Raw genomic sequence first — 13,712 nt, 5'->3', positions numbered from 1 at the left:
TTATCAGCTCGAGTTCCAGTTTGAGCAGCAATTAATTTCTTTAAATCACCAATTGTATCATCAGAATTACACTTGATTCTAACCTTTTTACCAAGTCGATCATTAACAGTAATTTCCAACATGTTTACAAAGATTGAAATGGAAAATAATTACAAACAAAAGCGAATAATTAACAGTGATTACAATTTAAATGTTCACAGAACTGAAAGGAAAACAAAAATGTCAACAAAATCAAAAAATTGAAAAAGAAAAACAATTTTACAAGCGCGAAATTTAACTTTCGAAAATCTTCTTCAAATTTCGCGCTTAATATCAGCATGTTGTTGTTTTTTCGTTGAAAACAAAAAAAAAGATTTAAAATTTAAATTCGTGTTGCAGTTTTCTCTCTCATCCTGTTTAAATTACGTTCGATTTTATTTGCAACAATGTCGACAGCCAGTAAACGTCCAGTGCGTAAAAAGATACGAATCACCGACAATCCTGATGATATAAAAATCGAAGAGCCAAAGAAATGGTTCCCTGAAAATTTCCACGAAATTTATGATAATATAAAAATAATGAGAACTTGGGTGAAGGCGCCTGTTGATACAATGGAAGGAAATATTGATGATCGACTTGATGGTCCAGATGAAAGATTTCTAATTCTATTTAGTTTAATGATCTCCAGTCGTACCCGTGATACTCTTAACATTTCGGTTATGAAAAGAATGAAGGAAAATGGTCTCAATCTTCAATACGTTTTGGACATTCCAGAAAATAAACTCGCCGAGCAGATAAAACCAGTTAACTTTTACAAAACGAAAGCGAAAAATTTGAAAAAAAGTGCTCTCATGTTGGTGGAAAAGTTCAACGGTGATATACCAAAGACAATTGAAGAGCTCTGTGAATTACCTGGTGTGGGACCGAAAATGGGTTACCTGTGTTTACAGGCTGCTTGGGATATTACCGTTGGAATTGGGGTTGATACTCATGTCCATCGATTGGCTAATCTATTTAATTGGGTTCGTAAACCAACAAAGGAATCAGAAGACACTCGAAAAGAGTTGGAATCTTGGTTACCCATTGAACTCTGGGAAGAGCTTAATCTTAATCTGGTTGGTTTTGGTCAGACCATTTGTAATCCATATAAACCAAAGTGTGACGAATGTCTCAACAATAAGATCTGTCCTGGTGCTTTTACTCACAAAGTCCGAAAAAGTCCCAAAAAATCAAGTCCAAAAAAGTGACCACCGATTCACGAGCAAAACGGTTTCTGGTTCCTTCTCATTTTAATCAACGTTTTTAATTGTCTTTTCATTGAATTTTTTGTTTTCTTTTATTCATTCATACATTTCTCATTAATTGATTCTCGAATCTTGATTATTTGATTGTTCATTCATTTTTTATTTCAAATACTATTGATGTTCCTGTTTAACAGAATAACCAAGTAATTCATTGAATTCTTGTTCAATGTAAATCTAATTTCTAATTAAATGATTCAATCTATTATTTACATTTTGACTTAATCAATCAAAAACTGACTCACAAATGTAGAGACAAAAGTATTAATAATATAATAGTTAAAAATTAGATATGAAAAACAGGAACAACTTGAAATATTCGTTGTCATTTCGAATTGTGATTAACTCAAGAACCATCGGTGTTTTCCTTTCCTTCAACTTTACTTTCTCATGTTCCTTTTAATTGCTCGTCTTGCTTTCGCCGTTTTAATTGATCTTTTTTTCTCCAATTCAGTTTGTCTAATGAAATGTCAACTGAAAACATCGTTGACCAAAGGATAACTTAAGTGATTAATTTGAACAATGTATTCTCCTCTGCCTGAGCCAATCTACATAAGCATCCAAACGCTGTCTATTGGTCAAAGGACCAGGGAAATAGAAATTTTCTTGTGGTGGACCTTCAACAAGAGCTAGAAATAGATGAGTATGAAAACACCGAATTTCCCCCATACGGAATCTTCCATGTTTCCTGAATCCTTTGATAACAAGACCTTTACCGGCAAAACATTGACCGATCCACATGTTTGATTTAAACTCGAAACAACCAGTTTCCATGGCCGCTGTTTGAGCTTCCTCGATAACTTCTTTAGCAATGAAAGATCCTTTTTTTGGTAGAAAAGAAAGTTGTTTAATAGCTTCATCGACAGTTAATCCTCTAATTAAAGAACAAATATACCACATCTTTTTAGGTGAATACTTGATATTATCTCTATTGGAACAAAAAAAAATGGAAAAAAAGAGAAAAGAGAAAAGGTAAACATTAATATAACACATGGTTGTTGTTCCTTGATTTCTTTGCTTCGTAACGAGCGATATTTATGACTGTCGAATACTATTCAATAGTTTGTTCTTACCTAGCATGATGATAAACAGCTCGTGGTTTGGGTTGATCTGGTTCGATGGGAAATGCCATGAATTCATTTTTCTTCATCCATCTTTTTGGTGTAGGAAAAGGATCTTTATTTGCTTCCATGTTCTTGTGATATGTGAACAATGATGTTGATGTGTAAAGATTACGAGACATTAGATTCTCGATAACATTTTTACCTATCGAAGGAAATTTAAACAGAGTCATGATAATCAATTTAAATGGAAGAAACAATCAACAATTAATGAAAGAAAAACAAATTCTTCAATTCAAATGTAAACAAATTTTCAGAATTTTTTTGGTTTTGTGAATCGATGTATCGAAAAAATCGATCATCGAATCATTTGTTTACCTTTTTTTCATTGAATTTTTGGTTGAACCGGTAATTTGATTATTCAATTTTTGTCTTAATATTTTTTTCTGTTCTATTCTAAAACTTTGATTGTTTAATTAGTCTGGTACAATGGCTGCTCCTTCTTATCCTGGTCGACAACAACAACAACCGATGGCACCTAATCAACAAGCACCAATGATGCCACAACAAATGGGACAACCAGTTGTTCAATCGGGTTTACCTGATATTGTGAGCTCAACACTTTTATGTAAATGGGGTCAGGATATTGTTCAGGAAATTACTACAAGAACTTCAGAGATATTCAGTCTTCTAAAAGGAGTTGTTCCACCAACTGGTATTCCATTGCAGACTCAAATTTTGGAGGAAAAGAAAGCAAAAATCGCTGAACATATGAAGCTGATTGAGTTTATGTTTAAAAAGTTAAAAATGGTTTACGATAAAGTGGTCGAGTTGTCATCTCCCTATGAATATATTTCAGTTGACAGTTTGATTCCTTACAAGGAGGGACCTGAATCTGGTAATGGAAGAGGAATGATCCATGAGAACAAAATTAAAGACGAAAATTTGATCAATAAAAGGAATCAACTTGCAATTACAATTAAAGCAAAAAACGATCATTTAAAGATGATCATTGATCAACTTCGTAATTTATCATTTGATATAAACACGATGCTTGCAATGAAAAAACCTGAAACAACCAGATAATAAACTTCGAAATTCATTTATTTTTATCAATATTTCGACTCATTTCTTTAATTATATACTATTGATTCTTGAGAGATGATTGTGGTTGAAAAGTTCCGCCATGAAGGATCAAGTTGATCGATGAAAAACAACCTGAAGACCGAACTCGATTAAGTTTGGTCGAAATAACAATTTAGAAGCCGATGGAAAATTCGGTTCAATCGGTTCGTTGAAATTCGTGAAAATGAACCTCGATTTTTGGGTGAACATGGAATAAATTGTCGAAAAGTATTTCTATCAAAAAAAAGAACTTTATTTATCTTTTGGTTTCGAATAAATTTATTCATGATAATTGTCTTTTCCCAATTTCTTTATTTTACTTTTATCTTTCTTGGTCTTTACTTTATCCTTGGACTTTTCTCGATATTTATTTCGATCTCTAACTTTACCATCACGACCTCTTTCTTTCCTTTCTTTGTCTTTTCTTTTTTTCTCTCTTTCTTTTTCTCTCCTCTCTTTATCTCTTCTCTCCTTATCTCTTCTTTCTTTCTCTTTCTCTCTTTCTCTTTCTTTTTCTCTTTCTCTTTCCTTTTCTCTCTCTCTTTTCTCTTTCTCTCTCTCTCTTTCTCTCTTTTCTCTTTCCTCTCACGTTCTCTCTCGTTCCTCTCTCTCTCTCTTTCTCTCTCTCTCTTTCTCTCTCTTTTTCTCTCTCTCGTTCCCTCTCTCTTTCTCTCTCTCTTTCAATCTCTTTCTCTCTTTCCCTTTCATCAAGCCGATCACGATGGTACGGATGTCTTGGCCTAGAATGAGCTCGAATCCTGGAACGTGACCTGGACCTCGGCCTTGATCTTGAAGGTGATCTTGATAAACGAATTCTGGAATCAGATTGTAATTGTTGGACAAATCGATCAACATGATCATCGTAATCATCGTCACTAGTTGATTTCTGATAATAACCTGGAATACAAAATTAAAACAAATAGAAAAAGAGATTTGTCATTAGAAATTTAACATCGATTGTCAATCAGATCAACTTACCCGATTGTGTAGAATCATATGACTGAGCGAAAGAAAGTGGTCGTTGATTAGGGGGATGAGTGTTCATGAAATTAAATGGAGCGAAAATTGGTGGTCGCATATAAGTGTAAGGTGATTGATTAATTGCGAAATTATCACGAATCGAAAACCTTGTTGGTGGAGGTCCATCAGGGAATAAAGGACGAGGGCGTACATATGGTGGTCGATAGACATTCAGATTATGATGCATATTCGGATTTCGAATTGGAATAGTTTGTCTTGGATTCTGAGGTTTCCACATATTTGGCTGACTGATGATTGATTTGTTTTCTAAAAAATTTGAGACGCTATTGATCAATGAACCGGTAGTCGTAGTGATCGCGGTCGCAGTGGTAGTTAATTCATTATTCGATATGTTGGTCGAATCGTCAGGGATTGATTCTTGTTCTGGTTCCTGTGGTTGTTGTTCGTCCTCTGGATGTTGAGAATTTTCTTCTTCATCTTCGTCATCATTGTCATCATTTTCTTTTCCTTTTTCTTCTTTCTCTTCTTCTTTCTCTTCATTCTCTTCCTTTTCTTCCTCGTCTTCTTCTTCTTTTTCCTTTTCTTTTTCTTTATCTTCTTTTTCTTCTTCCACTTCTTCTTCCTCTTCTTGTTCTAATTGTTGTTGTTGTTGTTGTTGCTTCTCCTGCTCTAATTGAAGTTGGAGTTGTTCTTGTTGAGATTTTTCTAAAATAAATTTTTCAACGCTTAAACGTAAACGTAGCACTGGAATTAAGTGTTCAAGTTTTATCTCTGTCATGAGACATGACGGACACTGATGCTCGGCAGTTTGACATAATTCCATTCGCAAACACTCATCGCAAAAACTACTTGCACAACAAGGTGAAAAAACGGCATCTCGAAGTAAATCTCCACACAAGGAGCATTTTAATTGTTCAGGAATTTTCTCTTTGGCTTCATTTTCTGGTCTTTCTGGATTCTCCAGAGCTTGTTTATTAACCTTTTTCTTAGAATAAACTTGCAGATCAATAAGTGGAATAGCAAATCCACTGGACGTTAAAAGGGCACCTTTTTGCTCGGCACTTGCTGGAACCATAAAACTCTTGGGTATCCCTGTACTCCTCTTTATCTCCATGTTATTGGTTGGACATTGTTTGATATAATGACCTGGTTGATTACACCGATAACAAGTATAATTTGCCGGTAAGGGTCCAACTGCTTTACAGTTTTTTGAATATTTCGTTGAATCATATTCTTGAGTTGAATGATTAAACATCGCTTCAATACTTTCCTCCTCTGTGGCTTCTGAAAGGTTAGAAGATTTTATAATTTCCTTTATTGAATCGTATCCACGCTTGTGAGACTCAGACGGAGTTGAGGCCTCATTTTTGAGTCGTTTCTTATTTTCAGAATTAAGTGGAACCCGAACAACGATTACACTTGTATTCCTTGGTATTAACTTCTCATCAGAATCATATTCTTCCAAATCTTCACTTGTAATGATGAGATCAGTTGTAGAAGAATCTATTTTTTTATCAGCAAATATACACTTTTTAAATTCACCAACAGAAATTGACACATCATCAACAGGTAATCTCTCTGATTTCATATCTCCTTTGAACTTATAATGGATAGACATTTTTACGAAATTATGACAAAATAAACTACACAATTAAAGCTTAGATTAAGATATTAATTTACAAAATAAGGACAAAATTGATTATTGAACAAAATCAAAAAGTAAACAAAATAAACGGCGCATGCGCATTAATCGTCATTCACTTGGTACGAAATTCAATTTTGATAGAAAACTTCAACAATTTAATTTAAACTGTTTAGATTAACTTTCCTTGGATCAGATTATAATCATGATGAACCCTAATCCTTTTAAACGCTTCAACCTTGACATTTAAAAGCCTCATCAACACATTAAGACATTTAAGCGACTAATGTTTTTTAGACCAACACCATCGAGAGGAAAACTAATCATATCAGAAGATTGGCCAATTGATCTAACACAGTCGAAGAATATGAAAAAAAGAATTTCAATTAATTAAATGAAAATGAATAGAAAATTTATGATTGTTGATTAGAAAAGAAAATGATTGAGAAAAAGTAAAAAAAATTCTTTTCACCAGATGATCAGTTGAAGAGAAATTCACTCGCCAGGTGGAGTTGATGTTCTTTTTGTTGATGTTTCAATTTTGAGAAAATTTTGTTTTTCTAGAATTAATTGTTTCCAAATTGTGAGGTTTGTTTTTTAATTTAGAAATTGGATGCAATTAAATTAACGTCCAATTTTAGTTTTCATTCTGTTGTTCCTGTTGTAAGAAGAATCGAAAATCTATTGTCTTCTATTAAGAGGTTTGGTTTATCTCTTTTACTGTGATTGTTTTGTTGTTGTTGTTTGGAGATTAATTTAATTGTGGAACTTTTTTTCAATTGGAATCATGGCTTCAGCAGTTACTTCTACTAGTGATTTACAAGTTACATATGAAGATCAAAGTAAAATCAATCGTTTTGCTTGTCACAATTCTAAATTAGAAGAGATCAAAGAGGAATTGGTTAACAAAGAAAAGGAACTGAAAAATATAGAGGAATCAATTGGAGAGATGGACTTGTATTCAACTCTGAACGATGATGAAGGTTTCAACATCATGGAAGGTGAAATGTTTGTTCACTTCACCGGGGAAGAAGCGTTGGAATGGGTGAACAAGAAGAAGGAGGAATTGAGCCGAGAAGTTTCCACCATGAAAGATGAAGTTGATCGATTACGGGAAGAGATGAACAAACTGAAGACTGATCTCTATGCTAAATTTGGTCGAAATAATATCAATTTAGAAGCCGATGAACAATAAGATCATTTTTTTTTGTTTTTTTAATCTTACTCAAACTCATGAAAAATAAACTAAAGATTTCATAGAGACAAAGTTGTTATGATTTAATGCTAAAAACGACTTTGGATCCATCAAATATTTCGTATGGGTGTAAACGGTCAATCCACTGATCCAATCAGATGAACCAAATAAATATTTCACTTTGTATATTTCTGTTTAGATCGTTTCTCTGATCTGATTAGTCGGACTTTCGATGGAGATTAAAATGAATTTGATCAATAAAATTTGTGAAAAGTAAAATAGAGACATGAAGCTTGATTGCGTTTATGTTTATGTTTAAAAAGTTAAAAATGGTTTACGATAAAGTGGTCGAGTTGTCATCTCCCTATGAATTATGTACCATTGTTTCGTGAGAGATGATCTGTTTGTCTCATCATCTTGTCTTAGTTGATTGGTTTTCTCTTAATTCTGTTAATCATATCTCTATCCGGGCTCTAATTCCATCAAAATTGACATAATCGAAAGATGAGATTATGGAAAGAAAAGGATATTTACCGAAATTTGTATTGCAATTAAATGAGATATTCCAATCACAGTTTTCATCCGAAGAGAGATGGGAGAGAGTTTTATGATTATCGTCATGATAATTGTTCAAAAACTCGATCACTCAAGTTTCTGTCGATTTTAATACAATTTTCCAACTACTAATAATAATTTCTTTAATGCCTTGATATAAATTAACTAATCACTAATTTGGTTGATCCAAATTGTTCAGTGTTTTTTGTATAACAAACTCACTTGTACTTCAGGTTCTAATAACTAATTCTGGGCATCAGGATAAGAACTCAAGGTGATAACAACAATAGGTCAATGAATTTTCATCTAATCCTTGGACAGTTAATTGGATAATCATTGTAATAATGTCCAAATTATCCTGATCCCTAAATTTTAAGCTCCAAATACTATCCAACATTTCATGTTGATTGAGAAAGATTATCTGATAAATCAACAATTTAACCCACAATCAAAAATGAGAGATGAATTAACTAAAAGTATTCATCTCATTTACTCAATTGGAATCAGTAATAATTGATTTTAAGAGAAAAGGGAAACTTTAATCAGGTAGATTGTTGAACAATTGACAACCAGGGAAATGATTTAATTACTTTCACTTTAAGCTCTTCATTAAATGTATCCTGTTGATCAACGAATTGTTTTTAATTAACATCTAATAACTGTTAATTAAATCTAAAGGTTTCGATCAACTTTCAATATTTGATCGTATTAATTAATCGAACATTAAAATTGATTATGTTTTATTTAATACTGATAATAAGTCAAGCAAATCATGTCAACAAGTTTAATTCATAGCAGTTGATTTAATTAATAATCCAATTGATAATTTCCTTTTGATTTATAATGATAATTAATAAATGTTGAAGGAGTAACAATTAAGATTGGTCAACCATAAATATTGTTAATTGAGTGAGGAAATGAGAAATAGTATAAAAAGGATTTCATTTGATTGATTAAAGTATCACAATCTGATTGTAAACAGTTGAATCAACAACAATAAGAAAAAAATCAATTCTAATCTTGATTAAGATCAACAATCAATAACTTTGAAAAATGAATTCATCAATTGTCAACTTTATCTTTGCCTGTGTCTTTGTAATTGTCATCGCTTTTTCTGGTAAGTTATTGTAATACAATTAGTTAATCAAATTATTATCATTGTCAATCTAATTGTGATCTACTCTCCCAATAGCAAATGTTGAAGCTCGTCGAGGTGGTGGTGGGTCAATCATCATCATGGGTGGACAAGGTCAACATGGTTACGTTCCTTATCCCGTCATGATGTCCGGTTGGGGTTGTGGTCATTCAGGTCTCAACAGTCACAGCGGATGGGGTTGGGGACATTAAACTCATGGAATAATCTGAAATTGTTCAATTCAAATGATTATTATTACTATTTAAACAATAAATTGAGATTAAACCACAATTATTGATCAATGATTCGTCTAATTTTTAATTTCAACTTCGATCATCAAACCCAATTAGTTTGATAGATGGCAGCATAGGTATGGAAAAAAAGTTTTGTTCTATTTGTCCGACTGACCACTAGATGGTGACAGGAAAAAGTTCTAACAGTTCTAATTACTAATTAGGAATTGTGGTCATCATAAATTTTTAACAAAATTATTCGGTAAAATTATTATAACAGAATTTATATCAAAATAACTTTTCATTTCTTTCGAATCGGCTTACAAACTTTTCGCAAGTGAAAAGTTTTATCTCTATTTTTCTTGATAACTCGAAATCGAAAAGAATAAATCATCAAATAGATTAATTTGAACGAGGAATCAGATAAATCTGATTGTGAATAATTCATCAACAATCATCATCTCTCTCTCTCTCTCTCTCTCTCTCTCTCTCTCTCTCTCTAATTATTTACTTTTGATTCAATTGGTAAAGTGTTGATATAATTAGTTGCGTCTTTCTAATCATCATTATCAATATGAACGCCATAAATTAAATCAAATTTGATAGAAATCAAAGAGAGAATGATAAGAAAGAGAGAAAATTTCTAAAGTCTTGTAAAATAGCCGAAAATGACCTGAAGGTAAAAGATATGTACAAGTATTTTCTTCAAGAGTGAGAAAAAAAGAATGAGAAGAAAAAAAGAATCAGTTATCTTGATTAAATTTAATTCGATTTGATCTAAACAGTTGATAATTAAAGAAAATTGTAAATAAATTTAGTTTAAATTTCAAAATTGATTATCATTCAATTTCTAAGTGTCAATAATAAACATTAAATACGATGAGAGTGACAGATAAAGTTCAGCATTTGAGAAGAAGAAAAAAAATAATATTATCATCAAGTGAAAATCAATTGCATCAAATAATTAGAAATGAATCAATTACAATTAAGAAGAGAAATGTTTATCCCCTGCAATTAGATCATCATCATCATCACACATCAGAATAATCCAGAATTAGGAAGAAAAAAATTATGAAAAGAAAAACTGTCAAATATTAGCCAATCTAAATTAGTATCGGGTGTGTCTTCATCATTATAATTATCGCTGATGAATTTTCTGAAAAATTATCATCATGATGAAGAGATAGATAGAGAAACTGATACTCAAGATATCAATGGAAAACAAGATGATTGAACACTGAAAACGGGTTCAGATTAACTGACCCATCAAAAACTTCGTATGGTGGTAGACGGGCAATCGACTGGACAGATGAGCCCAATGAATATTTAGTCTCCTCTAATCAGGACTGAGAGATTATCCTTGCAAATCCGTAATCTTATTTTCATCTAAGGTTCAATTTGTGTTGAAACAGTTTTTGTTTCACCATCAGAAAGATGATGATGATGATGAGCATCGATTTCTTGATTGATTGATTTTATCTTCATCTTTATTTCCCTTTTTGTTTCATCTTTCTACTCAGCTTCAAATCTAATCATCATCCTCATCATCTTTATCTTATATCTTAATCTATTCATACACATAAATATAAATATCTGTCTAAACTTGAACATCAACAAATTGTTTTTAATTGAGATCTGATAACTGTTAATTAAATCTAGAGTTTCAATCAACTGTCAATCTTTGATAACTTTTTTTTTCCTGGGCATCGCAAGGTAAAAACTCAAGGTGAAAACAACAACAGGACAAAATGATCAATTAGTTTAATAACTGATGTCATTTGATTACGATGATTCCAATCAGATTGCAATCAAATTGCTAATTGTTTCCATGTCTTTAATTGATACTCATTCAAGTTTAGAGTCCCAGTAAAAAAAGCTGATAGGTCAATGAATTTTCATCTAATCCTTGGACAGTTAATTGGATAATCATTGTAATAATATCCAAATTATCCTGATCCCTAAATTTTAAGCTCCAAATACTAGTCAACATTTCATGTTGATTGAGAAAGATTATCTGATAAATCAACAATTTAACCAAAAATCTAATGAGAGACAACTATTATTAATATTGATTTGGGGTCAAAACAGCAAAGAGCAAAATAGCAAAAGTCAAAACAGCAAAGTCAAATAAGCAAAGGGCAAAATAGCAAACTTTAGTTAGTAGATGTGATATACAATTTTAATTAAAACTCAAATTTTTATCTGAATTGAGTCAGAGAAAAGAAAAAATATGACTTGGATTAGACCAGGCATATAAGTGTGAAATTCGGTTTGATTGTCTTAGGCCCTCCGGGCCTTTTTTTCATTAATAGACCCGTTTACGAGTGACACCTAACCTAACCTAATCTAACAAAACAAAACAAACCAAATATTAGTAATATATTACGTTAATTAATTACATTAATCAGCTCAGTAACATGAATTTCGACTCAGCCGCTAATTTATTATTATAAATTGTTCGATATAGTGTAGGGTTGATCATCACGAACCTCTCAGTTCATTTGTTAATTTCTGGTTAACAATTAACTTTAATCATTTTCTTACTTCATTTAAATCTCAACAATTAACTTTAGTTACTCACAGTAATTAGATTCAGTTAAAATTAGATTACCAATCACAGTTTAATAATAATAGTTAACAACTTGTTTATGTGACTATTACACATAACTGATATTTTCCCAAGAAAAAGATTAACAAAACAATCAGACTTGATGTCTCACATTACCAATTAACCTCTTGGTAACAGACAGAAAGTCTATTCTCTTTCTTTTCTTTCTTTTTCTTTCTTTTCATTAATTTTCTTTCTTTTATTTATCTTAAGATAAAATCGTTCACTAAAATTGTCTCACCATTAACATATAATCATCATCAAGAAAAACAATAAGTTAACTTAACTGAAATTTAATGAAAAATGATTGATTATCTTATGTTAGATTTTCTGGTTAACTGGTAACAATTAACGGTCAAAATTTCCATGAAGAAAACTTCATATAAAAGGAAGAAGAAGTTAATTATGAGTTAGTCTTATTCTAACTTTCACCAGAATACGATTCATGTTTCTCACTTAAGTGAATTTTCAATTTTCATCTTTACCTTTACTCTTATGAGATTTTGTTCAAAATAAAAGTTTAATTATATTAGTTAAATTCTGTGTTATTATTATTAATTGAAATCCTCATTCGAACCTTAAATTGATCTGTATTAGTGAAGGACAGATTCGGAATCTCCACTGATTAACTTAAGTTAATTTACCTTTTTCTTTGAGACTGACTCAATATTTATTTCAATTGATCTGATTCAATTATCGTGTTGTGGTAATTTAACGATTTAAAAGTTAATCGAATTATTAACATTACCGATTCTTACTCTTCATTTATTCCCAGAGAAATTTAGTGATTAATCAACAAGATTAAGTAAATTAAATCCCTTCACTTGGCGAACTTGCCAGGATTTCAATTAATAATAACTCAGTTAAAGTGATCTCTTGAGAGATAATTTTGTGTTTAACTTTTTACCTAATGGTAAATACCAGAAGAAATACTTACAATATTTCTATTGCTTCAAATTCTGTTAATTCATCTGAAAGTTCACATCAATCCCTCATTTCAACTTTGGTTAACTTCGATATGTCCACGATTTCAACCTTAACTACTCAAGGTCTTCGTGATCTATTGGTCAATTTAAATGTTACCAATATTCCTACTAACTCTTTACTTAGAAGGAGAGTTAAAGAAGTAATTAAAACCAACTTCATGGTTAACGGTGATGAATTAAATTCAGATGAAATTGATAATCTTCCTGTTGAAGAAGCTTTGGAAATTGTTCCTCCATCTTGGCTCACTCAGTTTCGTAATTTAAATATTACTGAAAGCGAAATTCAAATAATTCTTACACGTATTGGACGTGAAGAAAATCTCATTTACTCTGTTACTGATGATGTGTTAAAATCATTGAATTTATCAATTGGAACCATGAATAAGATAACAGATTTACGAGCCATTGGCGAAATTGGAACGATATCTACAGATAATTCAAGACCAAGTTCACCATCACCAAGTGAACCAATTGTTAATGTTCAATCTACTGGTCAAGTAAATGATGTTGTTAACCCTCAAGGTAATGATAAATTCAATATTTTACTTGAATCTCTTGTTGCTGCAAATCGACGTGATCCAAAAGTCACCGAATTCATGAAGAATGAAGACATGTCTTCTTGGATAAAAAAGACTGTAAACCAATTGTCTTTAGAAGAATGTGACGACCAAACAAGATTAAGGTGCTTTAAAAAAGGATTAGCTCATGAGTTGCTACACTTAGCTAATCGAATTGATCCTTCAATCGATGATTATCAAGAGTATATTAATGCTCTCAACGAGAAACTGAGTATGCCCACTTTCACAGCAAAAGCAGCTTATCAGCTCAGAAACTTCACTTACGATTTCTCGGAACCTCCTCAGTTATTCATCGATAAGTTAAGAGAATTAGAGAAAGTAAAAGATCATGTT

At 31.6% G+C, this 13,712-nt stretch overlaps 5 protein-coding genes and 1 long non-coding RNA gene across 6 annotated transcripts; 4 read left to right on the top strand and 2 right to left on the bottom strand.

The window, feature by feature from the left end:
- The first annotated feature begins 342 nt into the window (after positions 1 to 342).
- LOC128395174 (endonuclease III-like protein 1) lies at positions 343 to 1,488 on the top strand. Its single transcript, XM_053355579.1, has one exon. The coding sequence runs from the start codon at positions 426 to 428 to the stop codon at positions 1,224 to 1,226; it is 801 nt and encodes a 266-aa protein (XP_053211554.1). The 5' UTR covers positions 343 to 425; the 3' UTR covers positions 1,227 to 1,488.
- A 42-nt stretch (positions 1,489 to 1,530) lies between these two features.
- Positions 1,531 to 2,671, bottom strand: LOC128395181 (39S ribosomal protein L22, mitochondrial-like). The gene is made up of 2 exons (XM_053355586.1): positions 2,354 to 2,671; positions 1,531 to 2,208 (listed from the first exon to the last, which is right to left on the bottom strand). Exons 1-2 carry the CDS (start codon positions 2,572 to 2,574, stop codon positions 1,791 to 1,793), a joined length of 639 nt encoding a protein of 212 aa, XP_053211561.1. The 5' UTR covers positions 2,575 to 2,671; the 3' UTR covers positions 1,531 to 1,790.
- A 43-nt stretch (positions 2,672 to 2,714) lies between these two features.
- On the top strand, positions 2,715 to 3,457 carry LOC128395183 (mediator of RNA polymerase II transcription subunit 30-like). Its single transcript, XM_053355588.1, has one exon. It carries the CDS (start codon positions 2,831 to 2,833, stop codon positions 3,425 to 3,427), a length of 597 nt encoding a protein of 198 aa, XP_053211563.1. The 5' UTR covers positions 2,715 to 2,830; the 3' UTR covers positions 3,428 to 3,457.
- Positions 3,458 to 3,697: 240 nt separating this feature from the next.
- LOC128395155 (zinc finger CCCH domain-containing protein 13-like) lies at positions 3,698 to 6,479 on the bottom strand. The gene is given in 3 exon segments (XM_053355555.1): positions 3,698 to 4,070; positions 4,072 to 4,363; positions 4,445 to 6,479. Coding segments are annotated over 3 exon segments (2,238 nt in total). The 5' UTR covers positions 6,066 to 6,479; the 3' UTR covers positions 3,698 to 3,745.
- Positions 6,480 to 6,649: 170 nt separating this feature from the next.
- On the top strand, positions 6,650 to 7,575 carry LOC128395189 (prefoldin subunit 4-like). Its single transcript, XM_053355593.1, has one exon. It carries the CDS (start codon positions 6,877 to 6,879, stop codon positions 7,282 to 7,284), a length of 408 nt encoding a protein of 135 aa, XP_053211568.1. The 5' UTR covers positions 6,650 to 6,876; the 3' UTR covers positions 7,285 to 7,575.
- A 1,095-nt stretch (positions 7,576 to 8,670) lies between these two features.
- On the top strand, positions 8,671 to 9,268 carry LOC128395199 (uncharacterized). The gene is made up of 2 exons (XR_008326532.1): positions 8,671 to 8,956; positions 9,032 to 9,268. It is a non-coding gene; the product is annotated as an uncharacterized LOC128395199 (long non-coding RNA).
- The last annotated feature ends 4,444 nt before the right edge of the window (positions 9,269 to 13,712 follow it).

Source organism: Panonychus citri, unplaced genomic scaffold (genome assembly GCF_014898815.1).
Source record: "Panonychus citri isolate SS breed McGregor unplaced genomic scaffold, ASM1489881v1 Contig00141, whole genome shotgun sequence".
Taxonomy (NCBI): Eukaryota; Metazoa; Arthropoda; class Arachnida; order Trombidiformes; family Tetranychidae; genus Panonychus; species Panonychus citri.
Note: the sequence above shows the minus strand (reverse complement) of the source record. Positions and strands in the feature narration are given on the sequence as shown.